We start from the raw sequence: 14,506 nt of genomic DNA, 5'->3' as shown, positions 1-14,506 counted from the left end.
CTTTCAGAATTACAAATCCTTAATTTCAAGTGAAAATACCGAAAACCAACACAGCTCAAGGAAATAGAAACACGTAGGTTGTTGCGGCGCGCAACCTGATCCCACCGTACAACACAGAATCCTCCTTTATTTCACCGTAATAACATCAACAACAATAAATAATATATATGTTGCGGCGTGCAACCCGATCCCATCATATAACAATATCAGTGTCATAATTCACCTTTATTTCACCGTAACGATCCACCTTATTCCACCTATTGCGGCTGCAACCCAATCCCATCGTATCAGTACAAGTTCACACTTATTTCATCATATCAATCCACCCTTATTTCACCTGTTGCGGTGTGCAACCCGATCCCACCATATCAGTACCAAATACTTAATGTGCACAGTCAATCAATAATTCAAATCATAAGAACCTTTACAATCAATAACTACCAAGCTGAACCAATAAGGGAACCTTTTACAATATGGGAATTCACACAGGTAATACTACACAGCAAGTCAATTCCGGTAAATGACAATAGAAGGTGCAAGTAAGTCAGTTAAGGCAAGTAGCAGTGAATCATGAAAATATGAAAGGGTCTAACATTATTAACAGAAGAAAATATTGATTAAAAGGTAGCAATTAAGCATGGAAGGCATTCAGGGTATATAACATTTAAGACAGGGAATGAGATACTTAAGGAAAAGCAAAAAATCAGGAAAAACAGGTAATTCGGCGGCATATAAGCAATCACCACCTCGCATATCCACCGCAACACATGAAATTCACATAGCACATAGTCCGAGGGTTCCTAATTCCCTTAAGTTAAGGTTAAACTCAACACTTACCTCACTCCCCAGTCATTCAGAGCTTTATCTGAACCTTTCCCCTAGAATCTGTCTCCAAAGCACTCGTATCTAACCACAATTGATTCAATAATATCAAATATTGCTAAAGGAATCAATTACAATGCATAAATTTAGAATTTCCAAACTTTCCCCCAAAAAGTCAAAAAGCGACCCCGGGCCTGCTTAGTCAAAACCCGAAATTCGGACCAAAACCCGATTACCCATTCACCTTCCGAGCCCGGTTATGTAATTTGTTTCGAAATCCGACCTAAATTTGAGGACTAAATTCCAATTTTACAAAAATCCCTAATTCTACCCAAACTCTCAATTTCTACCATGAAAATCCTAGATTTTAGGTGGAAATCTTATGAAATATAATGGGTAATTGAAAGGAAGTAGATTAGAATCACTTACCAACAAATTGGGGAAGAAAAATTCTTGGGAAAATCAAATCTAGGGTTTTCTAGTTTTGAAATTTTTAAAGAATGGGCAAAATCACCTTTTGGTGACTGTTTTAATCACTAGCATCAGGTGTTCATCGCGTTCGCGTGAACCCTGACGCGTTCGCGAAGAGCAGAGCTTGTTTGGCTTACGCAATCGCGGGAGACTCCACGCGTTCGTGAAGGTATAGCCCGCCTAACCTCCGCGTTCGCGAGACTAGACTCGCGTTTGCATAGGGTCACCCCAGATTCCGTACCCCCACCTCAATACACTACGCGTTCGCGTGTGACTGGCCGTGTTCGCGTAAAGCAGCCCCTCCCCCCCCCTCCCCCCGTGCTCCGCGTTCGTGACCGTTGTCTCGCGTTCGCGTAGAAGAAAAACCCATCCAGCCAGTTCACTCTTCGCGATCACGAGAGTACCTTCGCGATCGCGAAGAAAGAAACCAGATGACAGCTGAAGCTGAGGGAAACACCAGATTTTCTAAGTCTAAAACCATCCGTAGCCTATCCGAAATTCACCCGAGCCCTCGGGGCTACAAACAATTATGCACACGAGTCCAAAAACCTCATACGAACTCGCTCGCACGATCAAAACCCCAAAATAATGCCTAGAAGTACGAATCGGACACCAAATCAAATGAAATTTTCAAGAAAACTTTAAAACTTATATTTTAACAACCGAACGTCCGAATCGCATCAAACCAACTCCGTTTCTCACCAAATTTGACAAACAAGTCATAAATATAGTAACGGGCTTGCATCAAGCTCCGGACTCAAAATACGGACCCGGTATCAACAAAATCAAACATCGGTCAATTCTTAAAAATCATTAAACCTTTAAACTTTTAATTCTCGACAAAAATTAACAACTCGAGCTAGGGACCTCCGAATTCGATTTCGGGCATACGCTCAGGTCAAAAATCGCAATACTGACCCACCGAGACCGTCAAAATACGGATCCGGGTCCGTTTGCTCAAATCGATCTCAAATGAATTTTTGAAGCAAATTTAATATTTTATCAGTTTTTAACATAAAAACCTTTCGAAAAAACACCCGGACTGCGCACGCAAATTGAGGATGGCTTAAAGAAGCTATTGGAGGCTTCGTAACTCAAAATTATGTTCTAAAACTCTAGATGACCTATCGGGTCATCACAGTTGCTTTGTTTCTTTCCTTTTTGTTTTTATTTTAATTTATTTTCTTTATAACTTTTTATTTCTATTATTTTAATTTTTTAATTTTAATTTTACTTTTTAATTTATTTTGAAATTTTAAAATATATTTTTCTTTGTTTATTATTTATCTTTTATTTCTCTACCTTTACTTCTTGTGATTCCATGTAATTTCTTATATTTATTTTTTATTTATTTTATTATTCTATTTTTTGAAACTACACCTCCTTATATTAGAAATAATGAGTCATTAACAAACTTGGCATATATTGAGTGATGCAATTAAAGTGGAATTTCGTTGTTGAATGTGGTTATAAACTTATTATGTTTCGTTATATTAAGTTGTAGTACAACTTATTATTATTTTGTTGGAATTTGACTCATGTTAAACTATTTTTTTTTGAATTTTAAAATTGTGTTATATTCACGGTTCCAATTTACTTGTTCTAATAGTATTAACTCACACTGCATGTTATTTTTTAGTTGGAATTGATAAATTAGTTTTGTCAAATATTTGAATAATGTTATGACATTATATTTATAAATATTAATTTATTTTATCAAAATGAATTCCATGATGTTCTTACAAAAATATATATTTTAGTTTTTGTAAGTATCTAAACTAAATATTATTAATTTTAAATATATATATATATATATATAAGTATATTAAAAGAGTAAGAAGAATGTGGACGTACCACGTAAAGTAGTCAATTATGTCAGCGCTCTGCCTTCGGCCTTGTCGGCGAAACAAAAAAGAATCAATCTGGAATTAACTTTTTATGGAAATACACACACAAAAGAAATCGGGGGAAAAGGGAGCTTTCATTGGGCCCAGTGACTGATGACTTAGGCCCGTTTGGCCATACATTTTGGCAATATTTTTTCAAATTTTTTTTTGAAAATATTATTTATTTATAAATTAATGATTTATTTTTAAAAAGTTTTTGAAATTATTTTTCAAATTTTTAAAATTTAATTTAGAGTAGATTTTGGATGAAACTTGTTCTCCCACTAACAAAATTTTAAATTTTTTTCAACTAAAATGCATGTCCAAACATAACTTCAACTTCCAAAAATTATTTTTCAAAACTGCTTTAAAAATTATTTTTTGAAGTTTCGACTAAATCTACGTACAAACGCTGCATTAGATTACTGCTCAAACTTTTGGGCTTCACGTGACCAATCAAATTTTCTGAAAGCGTTACGAATAGCGCATAAATGCTATCGCGAAATTTCGGTTGGCGCAAACACCACGGGTTCTCATTTGTCGTCTCCATTGTTAAGTGCCTACTAGGGTTTTGATCTTCCGCGGTGAGGTTCTCGGGCAGCCATGGAAGAAGTTAGGTCCAGCACCGCTTGGGTCTCTACTCACTCCTCTCATGTTACCGTTGATTTCTCAGGTTCCTTTGCATTCTCTCTATGCTGTTATTCATTACATCCAATGCATTCTCTTTCTGCATTGAATTAATTTTCAGCCTCAAATTAGTTAGAGCCCGTTATAAGAATCCTCCGTGTTCATTACGCTTTGTTCAGGAGCGAGGGCCTAGAACTAACTGCAATGCTCTGTTTTCTCTTTTTTTTAGAGTCACGTTTTATGGTAGTTTAAAGTGGCCTGTATTTGATATATACAATTACATTTTGCATGTGTTATGCGCAGGCATTGAGAAGGTTGCTGAAACTATGAAGAATACATTGCCGAAAGTGGAGTGGGATTTTGAAGGGATACACTATTTTGATAACGGCCCACTCACTGTTCAATACTTATTGGTCTTGGATACATTGAATTTCTGCTTCTGGCCAGGTACTTTAACAAGTTTGCAACTACGATAGCTCCGTAACTGTGAATAAAGTTGTAATTTGACAACGGTTTAATATGTTATAGTGGTCTGCAAATTAGTGTAATAAGAAAATCGATAAACTACACCAAATCGATATTCCGAGTCAAACCGGATATATGGTTTGGTTTGATTTGGTTTGCAATTGGAAAAGAAAACCCGACCATAATTGGTTTGGTTTGATTTTAACTAAAAAAAAATCAAACTGAAACCAAATCAACCCGACATTACATTTATATAACTTTTAGAAATATTTTATACATAAATATATTTATTGTAATGTAATTTATAAATATTTCTTAAACTTTTTCATTGTTTTATTTTTTAACGTATTATTTTAATGTTGGACTTAAAGTAGTAACTCAAATAAAGTTCAAATCAATACTAATGCTAAAAAAAGAAGTTCAATTCAACACTAGGATGACAATGTGTTGGATATCTATTTTTTAGTTTTACATTGGCTTGTAATAAAAATGCATAACTTAGTTCATTTTTTTCTTTAGTGTTTAGTCATTAATTATTTAACCATACTTATTTTAGCATGACTTAGTACTTGTAGATTATGCTTATTTTATTATGCCTTATTAATTAGCAATATTTATTTTATGTGGTTTCATTATCTTTATTATTGAATATTTTAGTATAATGCTATGTTATTTTCTTGGAAAATAAATTATATTACTGTATCCTACTAGGACTAAAGAAATATTTGGAGTACAAGTTATATATTTGCTATGAATACTTCATGCGGGGAAAAACCCGAAAAATAAGAGAAAAATCGAGATTGAAAAAACCCGACTTTGTTGGTTTGGTTTGGTTTATAAATTTAAAATCCGACACCATCAGTTTGGTTTGGCAATTGAGAAATCCGAACCAATCCGACCTATTTACACCCCTATCTGTATTAGAATTTGCTTTTATTTCGTTCTCTGTCTGTGTCCGAGTACATGCCAGTATTTGGAACTGCATTCCAAAGCATATAACTTGCACATTTATGTCAATCAAGAAAGTTTTTAGTACAAAACCCTATTTATGATGCTTGATGCTGGGGCTTCACTAAAAGTTCTTATGGCTGTTCATTTCAGTTGTTTGATAGTATACTCTGGCCTAATGACGTTTTGCTTACATCTAACTGCAGATGAGGACCTGAGTTATGATCATCTAGCATCTGGACTGAAGGCTACTCTTGAAAGTGACAAAACTGCATTTGATGCTGATCGTCTACAGAAATGTACAGGTAAGCAGGTTTCTTTGTGACTCTTCTTCTACTATGCCTCTGTTCCCCACCCCTCCCATGGGAAACGCGTTCTTGTAGGGGCATGAGACTCCTAGGTGTCCACTGATAGCACTCAGGGGAATAAGAAATTCCAGAAATTATATGGTGTATGAGTTTTGTCTAAGGATGTCAAGTGAAAAGTTTCTCATGTGTGGTCCCTTAATAATGCCGACGAGTTTCACTCTTTCTTTTAAGTACCTAAATCGTGATACAATCCTTTCAATCCAGCTAAACTACCCCTGAAGGGAATAGCCTTTGCGATCATTAAGTTTGAGGTCCTTACACAACTATTTGAAGTGAGGTAATCCAAGATTGAAAAGAGTTGTATCATATTTGAGTCTTCAGCTCAAATCTTCTTTTCTTGTTGAAGTAGCCATTATCTCGATAAAAAGTTTGTGAGAAATCCTAGTCTAAAATCTCTAAAATGATACTCACTCTTAAATCATTAGAATCAACCTCCAATTGCGAATTTGTTCCTCATCCTCAAGGTTAAATCAGGAAATGAAAAAGAATTATAATTGAAGCAGCAGCAGAGACGCATAAGATGAATAAAATATTAGAGGGATCATAGTTGATGCAGCAATAGAGACGCATAAGATCAATAAATATTAGATCTTAGCACAGAAGTAATTTCCTAGAAAGCATCTTCATCGGTTTTGCTTGTGTTCAGGAAGTTTCCTAGAAAGCATCTTCGTCGGTTCTGCTTGTGTTCAGGAAGTCTTTATGTGAAGCAACTCACAATTGCTATATATACAGTTTGGCAAATGCCTTGTTTTCAAGTTCTGCAATCTGGTAGCCTTCCCTTGCAAATTTCTTTTTGAAGATAATCTTATTCCAAACACCAATTTTTAGGTCCTCAGTTAAGGAAAATGTTGAACTGGCCGAGAGCACTGCCTTTGGAGGATGAACGGGTGCGCTTATTGCATGAGGTACACTTCTTAATTCTTCATTTGGTGTTATATGCATTCTATTAATGTTCCCATAGATCATAATATCTTGTGAATTATATGCATTCTCTTAATGTGAGGTCGTAATTTGTTCTGAATTAAGATTACGTGGTCTCCTAAGCTTGTAACTAAGCTAATAGCTCTTTGATCATGGCTAAGGTTGGGCTTGAGCTTGAGAGGAGCTTTGAGGGAAAAGCATATAAGCTTGTGGAGTCCTGCGACAAATCTGCTGCAAAGCTTGTAGCTCTTATTGCTTGCCACTTTCCTGGTATCTTTGTTTTCTATAGTTTTCCTTTTACATGTTATGTTTGATCATTATTTCCAATGATGAGATATGATACTATTTTTGTATCTTTGCTTATTTTACTGTTGCAGGCTTCCGTGATCACACGGTGTACAAAGGCCACCAGATTTTCTTCTATAAAAGAGCTCAAATTTTTGCTGCTGATTTATGGGGTGCATTTAAGGGTCAAGGATACGGTGATTTTGAAGACATAAGCTCAATAACCATATTTGCTGATTATATTGTTCCAGCTGTCCTTCAGCAGCTTGGAGTGCTGAGATATAGTTTATCCCTGGTCAGTATTATCAAGAAAAATACTGAAATTATCTCAGGAAGTGAGGAGGAGGTAGAACTCCGAGCCTGCTCTGTCTATGCTGTGGAGAAAATGAAGGAGTTAATCAGTGAAAAGACTGGGAAGCAGGTTGGTCTTGCTCATTGCGATTATATTGCTCTTCTCCTTTCTTCAGTGGTTAGTTTTGGTGATTCATAACTTTTACTCCGGCTAAAAGTCAATTTTGTTGAATGAGCGTGCATTTATTGGGTGTGTAAAGCTTTGGTGTCTCTTATTGGTAGGGTTGAATGGAAATATGCAATACTTGTTTAAGTATATATTCCATTTACTTCACATTGAAGATCAATAATTTCCTGAGTTTCCAGATAGACGACTTCATGAAATAGACTAATCTACAAAGAAATCATTCTTTCAGCGTTAACACAGTTAAGCCGTTGATTTTAATTGAAATCGTGACCATCTAAATTGTTGGTGTTATATCATTGATGTTTTATCTTTGAAATGGAATAAAGTATTTTCCACTTTGTATGGGTCTTTTGACTTTCTAATATATTGCTATTGCCTATTGGAACAAGAAACCATAAATATGAGTAGAAAGAATGGAATCTTTCGTGGTACTCCAAGTTATCTTTTTCATATCTGTCATTCTAGGGCCTTAATTAAAAAAACAGAAAATCTTAAAGTGTCTGTCATTCTTGGGCAATGCCTTTGTCTATGCCACTTAATACTTTTGAATTTGGGAACTGTTTATAGTCCAGTAAACAGTAGCGTACAGCTTAGGTGTCTGTTGCTGCATCATTTTGCTAGAAGAGTTAGAGGGAAAATTGAAGACAATTTCACCCAGTAGTGCACTTGCTTTTCTCATTGTTCAAGACTATTTAGCTTTTATGCTTGTAATCAGGGCAAGTTCTTAAGTTACTTCCGTATATCATGTTGACCTCATAAGTGGATATCTATATCTCCCATTAAAATACAAGAAAAGATAAAAAGGTGAGTTACATGTGCAATGGTTAATGTAAGTTGTACATGGGCTGTTGCTCTCTACCTGATATCATTGTACAAGCAATATATAAAAAAGGCTGCTAGTGGTGTAACAGTTAGTCTGACATGTCAGCTGTGTTCTTTACTTGTTATTCCCCTTCTGTGTGTATTCCAAACTAGTTCCCAATTTTCCAATTTTCATTGATTGAATTTCAGTTTCACTAAAATGTGACATCTTGTTTTATTTTCCAGGTGTTGAGCGTGGAACTGGATCTTTGGTTATGGGCTTTTGGTATACAATGCCCATCTCTTCAACACCACAGGACACTCTCTATCTATTATTGACTACAGCAATTGAGCTCCATCTCCATTGCAGTTTTGCATTCAAATGATTTTTGGGTGTTTAGGGAATTTGACATTTATGCATCTAGGTGTAAGAGTACAGGAATTATACAGGATTCTTTTCCTTCCTAGTGGTGAATTCACTTTCTTTAAAGAGTATGGAGGTTGAATATCGGTTATTTAACCTTGTTCAATCTCATTAGGTTTCTGTAAATTGACCTACATACAGATTTATTTTCCTTAATGGTAAATGTTGGCTGGAATGCATGGCTTTATGCTTAATTGGCCCTCTTTGTCCCGGATTCTTTTATTTACTTTGACTGTTCCCATGATTCTTTATGGTAGAGAGATTTCAATGGGATATCTTCTTTAGAACTCATTAGAATGATTAGTCTTACCATGAAGTTTTCCATGATATGATCCACAAACTACTTATGATCTCACTAGTGATACTGTGGGTGCTATTACATTTAAGATGAACATTCTTTATGGTGGAGACATTTATTGACTTTGACTGTTTCCAAGATTTATCTCAGTTTTGCTTCTTTCTTCAACTTGGTCATATCTTCCTGCTGTAGATTTACATGCACATTCCCTGCTCAAGAAAGAGCATCTATGTTGCAGCTGCTCCCTTGTAGTTAACGGAGCAAGGGATTTTTGGTAATTGGCAGGCTGCCATCATAAGTACATTGTGGAATTCCTGGATTCCTCACAAGTCTTGGCCCAAGAGGCACTTTGTTGACCTTTGGGCGAATATCCTGCATCAAACAACCGATTCTGTTGGAACAACCAGAACTTCCTGCTCATGAATGCCGGCAATTGAGGAACTGATTTCTTAGAATCAGGTTTTAGATGGATTTTGATCTAGACCGAAATTGCTGCTTTACAGTTTTACACTTTCATGCCTAGTAGCCCGGAAAATTTAGCAATATCAAGGTTAGGAGTCGCTAGATGATGGTCACCTTTATTGGACTTGTAGGTTGCAACTTTTATAATTTATCATGATTGAACACTGAGAAATTCTAGTACCTGGTCAAATATTGCAGTTGGAATGGCAAGGGTGGCAACAGCATTGGGGGCATCAACAATTCCTGAAATCCTTCCTTCACAGGGACAGCACGAAAGTAGAAGATACACCTGATAGCCACAACAACATCATTGTGATCACAACAATTATCAGTATTCATAGTTACTCAAATTGCTTTCTTTTTCTGGATGTTTATGTAATATGGTCCCGAAAATTTTCTGTTACAAGAGTAATTTCCAGTGAGAGATTCTTAATACCTGTTCCTTTGTGTAGCCAAACTTTGACAGGTAATCAATTGCATTTAGCACTGCACGCTTGTATGCAACACTTGCATCAAGATAGTGCTGTTGTCCACTTTCATCTACGCTGATGCCCTCAAACACTAACCACTCTGAGAATCTTGGTTCCATTGGCCCTATCTCAAATATTGGGTTCACATGTAGTGGTGTAGGTCCCATTGGAGTGAGATACTCTTTCATTCCTTTTCTTATGATTTCACACCTGATCTTAAAAAGAAATAGGTAAATCTAACAAAGGCAGAGGTGTAGCACATAGTAAGAAGAGCTCTTGATGCAAGCAAAGTGTGCCTAAGGCTGTCTATCCTGTGATCATACTGATGAAATTAAAAAGTTAGTGGCTGGTGTTGCTTTTCAGGTTATACTTTATTATAGTTCAGGTTCGTGTAGAGAAGTTCTGCAATGTTCACGAAGTAAATAGTTTCATGTAGTTTCTCTACATGAAGTTTGCTTAATTTTCAGTTTATTAAGCTTATTTAGTTGTGTAAATGACCTTATGGATCCTGCTTAGATTTCTGATTCCAGTGGGGCCGCCTTACTCTGTGGTGACTCACAGATGGACCAGAATACTTCACGTTTGGAGAAGTTTAAAGCGTATATTTGATAACAAAAGAAGGAATTCACTTAGTTGCTTCAGAGAATCCAAGCCTGGTATCTCTTAATCGCTTTTCTTGCAGTGTATGTAGCTATTAGATCTTTTAGTTGTACGTAGCCGTCTCTTATAATACATTTTATAGACTCTCATAAATGTTGTCTTCAATAGTTTGGCGGGTTTCCAAAATAATACATATTGAATAAGGGTTGTTTTATTGAAATACTTGACTAAATCCTGGTATGCATGTGAATACTTTCCCAACTAATTTGGTATATATGTGGGTACCTTAAGATGGCTGACATTGAGGTAGCATCAGCAGCAATATGAAAGGGAGGGAGGGAGGGGGGGGGGGGGAGAGTAAAATTAACACAAAGTTATTAATAGAGCATAGTTCCAAGTTACTTGATATTATAGAATGGTGCATATGATTTTATTTCCTGGTTGATGTAAGGGATCGACTCTGGTGACAGTCAACACCAAGGCAGAAAAGGATTATTTAGTCGTAACCATTTGTTGTAAATGAGATGTGAACATACTTGAGCTCTAGGAAGCCACTCATCTCTATTGCCCCACAAAATGCTACTTCACCGTCGCCTTGAGAAAAATGCATATCTCCAGTGCTGAGGTTTGCTCCTTCTACAAATACTGGAAGGTATATTTTTGAACCTCTGCTGAGATTTTTGATGTCACAATTTCCTCCATTTTCGCGTCCAGGTATTGTTCTTGCAGCCTCATTGGCAATCCTGTTCCACTCAGGAGTTCCATCTTGAATCTACATATGATTATGAGTTGTCAGAAAAACTTGATGTGGTTAGTTTGTTTGTTCATTCTTCTCTCTTTTTTCTTTCTTTTGCAATCTTTTTTCAGTTTATCATCTTGTTATGACTGGATTACATTCTGTTTTCTGGATGCACTAATTTCATGCTGCAATGCATTCATGCATAATTTGTTTCTCTTTCTTTTATAGATTAGGTTTAGTTTAGAAGAATTAACCCAAATAGCCGTCCACCCAACCGCTTAAACTAAAAATAGCCGGCGGAGGTATAATATATGCATAATTTATGTATTATATGTGTATAAATTATATATAATCAATGTATACACTATGTATATGGCTAGAAGAAGTAAACAATGAATATGGCCGACTATTTGTGTAAAGATCCCTTTAGTTTAACAGGTAAATAACCGTTATGGAGTGAATGAGGTTTTTCTTCAGTTTCTGAAACAATTGCAAGTGATCATACCTTGCCAAGAATGCACCCTTTTGTTGAAGGTAGGTTTGCCAATGGTCTTGAATGCAAGACCTCACATAATTTGAGAGACTGGGGACCGGTTTCTTCAAGCTTCCTTTCTCTCTCATTCCAGATATTGAGTAGTTCTTTTGAAGGCGCTGTTCCAATTATTCCAGGATGAACTAAACCAGGAAATCTTACACCTGTCATTGAGATGTCCAGTAAATCTAATTAGGATTTGATATGTATATTTGTCCAGGATATATTAGGATAAGGTTTGCAGCTTACCTGGAATATGAGGTGAGTAGGCATATATCCCTTCGAAATACCAAATGGCTTTAGTTGCACAGGGGAAATGGTCTGTTAGAAATCCTCCACCGTTATCTCTGTCGAATATGGCAGTAAAACCCCATTCATCTCCGGGGAGAGGCCCCAAGTTGCATATTTCAACAGCAAGCAGGTCACCTGGTTCAGCTGGCTTTCCATCCGTGTCTACAACTCTTATTGGTCCACTAAGATAATGGACCTGCATGAGAGAGTTATGTGATTTAGCCCGAACTGATTCCAATTTTTAACTATTTATTTCAACCATGGAGTTTCATCACGTGACTTAGGACTCTTTTGGTTAGATTCACTGGATGTTGAGTGTAGAAGTTTATGCATACTTACAGTGGATAGATCAATGGTTTTTACATCAATTGCAGAGTTATTATCTTGAATAGCTCCTGCTGTCCAATCAACCATCTCAATTCGGAAAATCTCCCCAGTTTTAATCTCTGTTACAGGAGGTATCTCTGTGTGCCAACGATTGTGGAGAGGTAGCTTTTGTTCCCATGGCTTCTTCTTTAGGTCTATGGGGATTACTAGTCTTGGAGTTGGAGGAGCCATGGCGACTTTAGTGTTCTGTCAAACTTTGAGCAAGTTTACTTTCATTACATAGCACTCAAAGGGAAGCAAGTGACTAGATTGCGACTAGGTTGCTAGTTGACAAATGGGTGTCACATCTCTGTAATGGTCACGGTCTACTTCTTGAAAATGACAAAGATATTGGACAGACTTCACAATTGTATTCATCGTTAAGGACGTATGTTCAACTTGGGAAACTCCATAGCCGGAGGATGATTTAGTTTTTTAACCTGAGGCAAGAGATTTCGGATATATTTTTTATGATGAAAGATATGATTTATCTTCCTACTAAACCAACTAGTTTAATCCAACCCAATGAACTTAGGACATGAAATAGCTCTTTCTAGCTTCAATAGCAACTAGGATTTTGAACTTCTAGAGCAAAAAAGAGAATTTTAAAGACAAACTCTCTCAAAAGGAATTGCTCAGTTGATATTGGTTCTCCAATTGGAAAATCTCGGTATTCAAAGCAATTGATGCACTTGTATTTCGGGTGTTTCCATGTTTCTTCATGTCTGGTTCTTGAATTTAAGTGAAATATGGAAATCGTATCATGGAAATTCCCTAGTTTAGATACTACGCATATCTATTGAATTGCGTGTTACAGCTGGAGTCCTAGACTAAGCTTCATCCTTACCAATTTGTTGCTCATTCTTGTTTCTGATGGACAGGATGATCACTTTTCATCACCTAAAAATCCTTCTACCTATTAGGGGTTGAACTATCACTGTTAACTTCGTGTCAAACCTTTTTCTTATCATGAAAGTACTAGTTCTAAAGGGGTTGATTTTGATAAAAGTAATAAATGTGTGAAACAATGAAATAATTGAGTGCTAGCAGAAACTCACAACAGACTGATCAGCATGCTTGATGTCCTCGGCAGTGTATTCTTGTGTTATGCCACCTCCACTAAAATCCACCATCTCAATCTTGAACACCTCTCCAACTCGTACCTCTGCTACTGGAGGTATCTCCGGGTGCCACCGGTTGTGAAGAGGTGGATTTTGTTCCCATGGCTTCTTCTTTAAATCTACCTGCACTACCAACGTTGGACCTATTGAATTCATAGCTTCTTTTAGAGGGATTGGAGAAAGATCAATTTAACTCTTTTCAAGCTGCTTATTTAAAAACAGTAAGCTTTTTAATGGACAATTTTCACTCTTGTTCTGCCATTAACTCAATTAGCTGCATGGCATTTGTTCAAAGCCCATGATAGGTTAGCTTAAGGACAGAATTTTTCCTCCAATTGGACTATCGGCCTTTAGTGTCCTCCCAACACAGTTTCTCTCAAAGATGCAAAATCAGTACAAATCATGTCTTATTATTAGCCTTTATTTTCCAAGAATATGACTGGCACCCAGATAAAGGTTACCTCAATCCTTCTGCAAGCAACATTAGCCACTCATCAGGGAATAATGCAAAATGTTTTATCTAGATTGAATTCTAGTTTAATGGCTTGATTTAACCGACTAGTATTAGTCTTTAGTGCTTTAAGACAGTACATCCTTACTTTTTTTCTTGAAGTGTCTAGATAAAGAGTGCCTGTTTAGGATGAACTGAGGTACAGTACTTGCATTCTCACGAAACAAAAAGAAGAAAGTGGGTTTCATTTTTATCATCATTTTGAGTTAAGAATATAGATAATGGCACAAAAGCTACACAATTTCCTTTTGTAGAGGACCCCACAAATCAAAATCTTTAGGATTTGCCAATATCTTTTGATGGCTTCACTTCACTGCAATTGCTTGGTTTTTGTCTGCCCACAAGAATGGTCCCTCTACGGCTTAATGTAGTCGTCTAGTACGTATCTGAGAGAGTACTTCTCTATTTTCAGGATTACATATCTGATATGCGCTTGCTATGTCTTCAATCAAAAAGGAAATGACCTCACCATGTTCCTTAGTTTGGCTATAAATTGCATTTTGATTGGCACACCTTCATTTGAACAATGTTAGATATTTTCTACCTTGGTAGTCGGCCCTAAAAACCATATGTAGCTAGGGATCTCCCCTCCTCTTAATGACAAGATAAATACATACGAA

At 36.4% G+C, this 14,506-nt stretch overlaps 2 protein-coding genes across 6 annotated transcripts; one reads left to right on the top strand and one right to left on the bottom strand.

Annotated features, from left to right (window-relative positions):
• The first annotated feature begins 3,625 nt into the window (after positions 1-3,625).
• LOC109208880 (UPF0553 protein-like) lies at positions 3,626-8,690 on the top strand. 2 transcript variants are annotated; one of them, XM_019372037.1, is made up of 7 exons: positions 3,626-3,852; positions 4,110-4,253; positions 5,426-5,524; positions 6,416-6,492; positions 6,670-6,778; positions 6,886-7,262; positions 8,319-8,690. In XM_019372037.1, exons 1-7 carry the CDS (start codon positions 3,783-3,785, stop codon positions 8,409-8,411), a joined length of 969 nt encoding a protein of 322 aa, XP_019227582.1. In that variant the 5' UTR covers positions 3,626-3,782; the 3' UTR covers positions 8,412-8,690. The 2 variants fall into 2 exon arrangements, with proteins under 2 accessions (XP_019227582.1, XP_019227583.1); XM_019372038.1 differs by having other exon boundaries at positions 3,627-3,852; positions 6,886-7,214.
• Positions 8,691-8,796: 106 nt separating this feature from the next.
• Positions 8,797-14,056, bottom strand: LOC109208879 (formamidase-like). 4 transcript variants are annotated; one of them, XM_019372034.1, is made up of 8 exons: positions 13,313-14,056; positions 12,228-12,461; positions 11,847-12,084; positions 11,571-11,761; positions 10,863-11,098; positions 9,693-9,936; positions 9,438-9,545; positions 8,797-9,313 (listed from the first exon to the last, which is right to left on the bottom strand). In XM_019372034.1, exons 1-8 carry the CDS (start codon positions 13,529-13,531, stop codon positions 9,308-9,310), a joined length of 1,476 nt encoding a protein of 491 aa, XP_019227579.1. In that variant the 5' UTR covers positions 13,532-14,056; the 3' UTR covers positions 8,797-9,307. The 4 variants fall into 4 exon arrangements, with proteins under 4 accessions (XP_019227579.1, XP_019227578.1, XP_019227581.1 ...); XM_019372033.1 differs by having other exon boundaries at positions 8,797-9,166; positions 13,313-14,053; XM_019372036.1 differs by having other exon boundaries at positions 8,797-9,166; positions 12,228-12,469; positions 13,313-13,397.
• Positions 14,057-14,506: the final 450 nt, after the last annotated feature.

Source organism: Nicotiana attenuata, unplaced genomic scaffold (genome assembly GCF_001879085.1).
Source record: "Nicotiana attenuata strain UT unplaced genomic scaffold, NIATTr2, whole genome shotgun sequence".
In the NCBI taxonomy this organism is placed as follows: Eukaryota; Viridiplantae; Streptophyta; class Magnoliopsida; order Solanales; family Solanaceae; genus Nicotiana; species Nicotiana attenuata.
The sequence above is the reverse complement of the archived record's forward strand: the minus strand, read 5'-3'. Positions and strand labels throughout refer to the sequence as shown.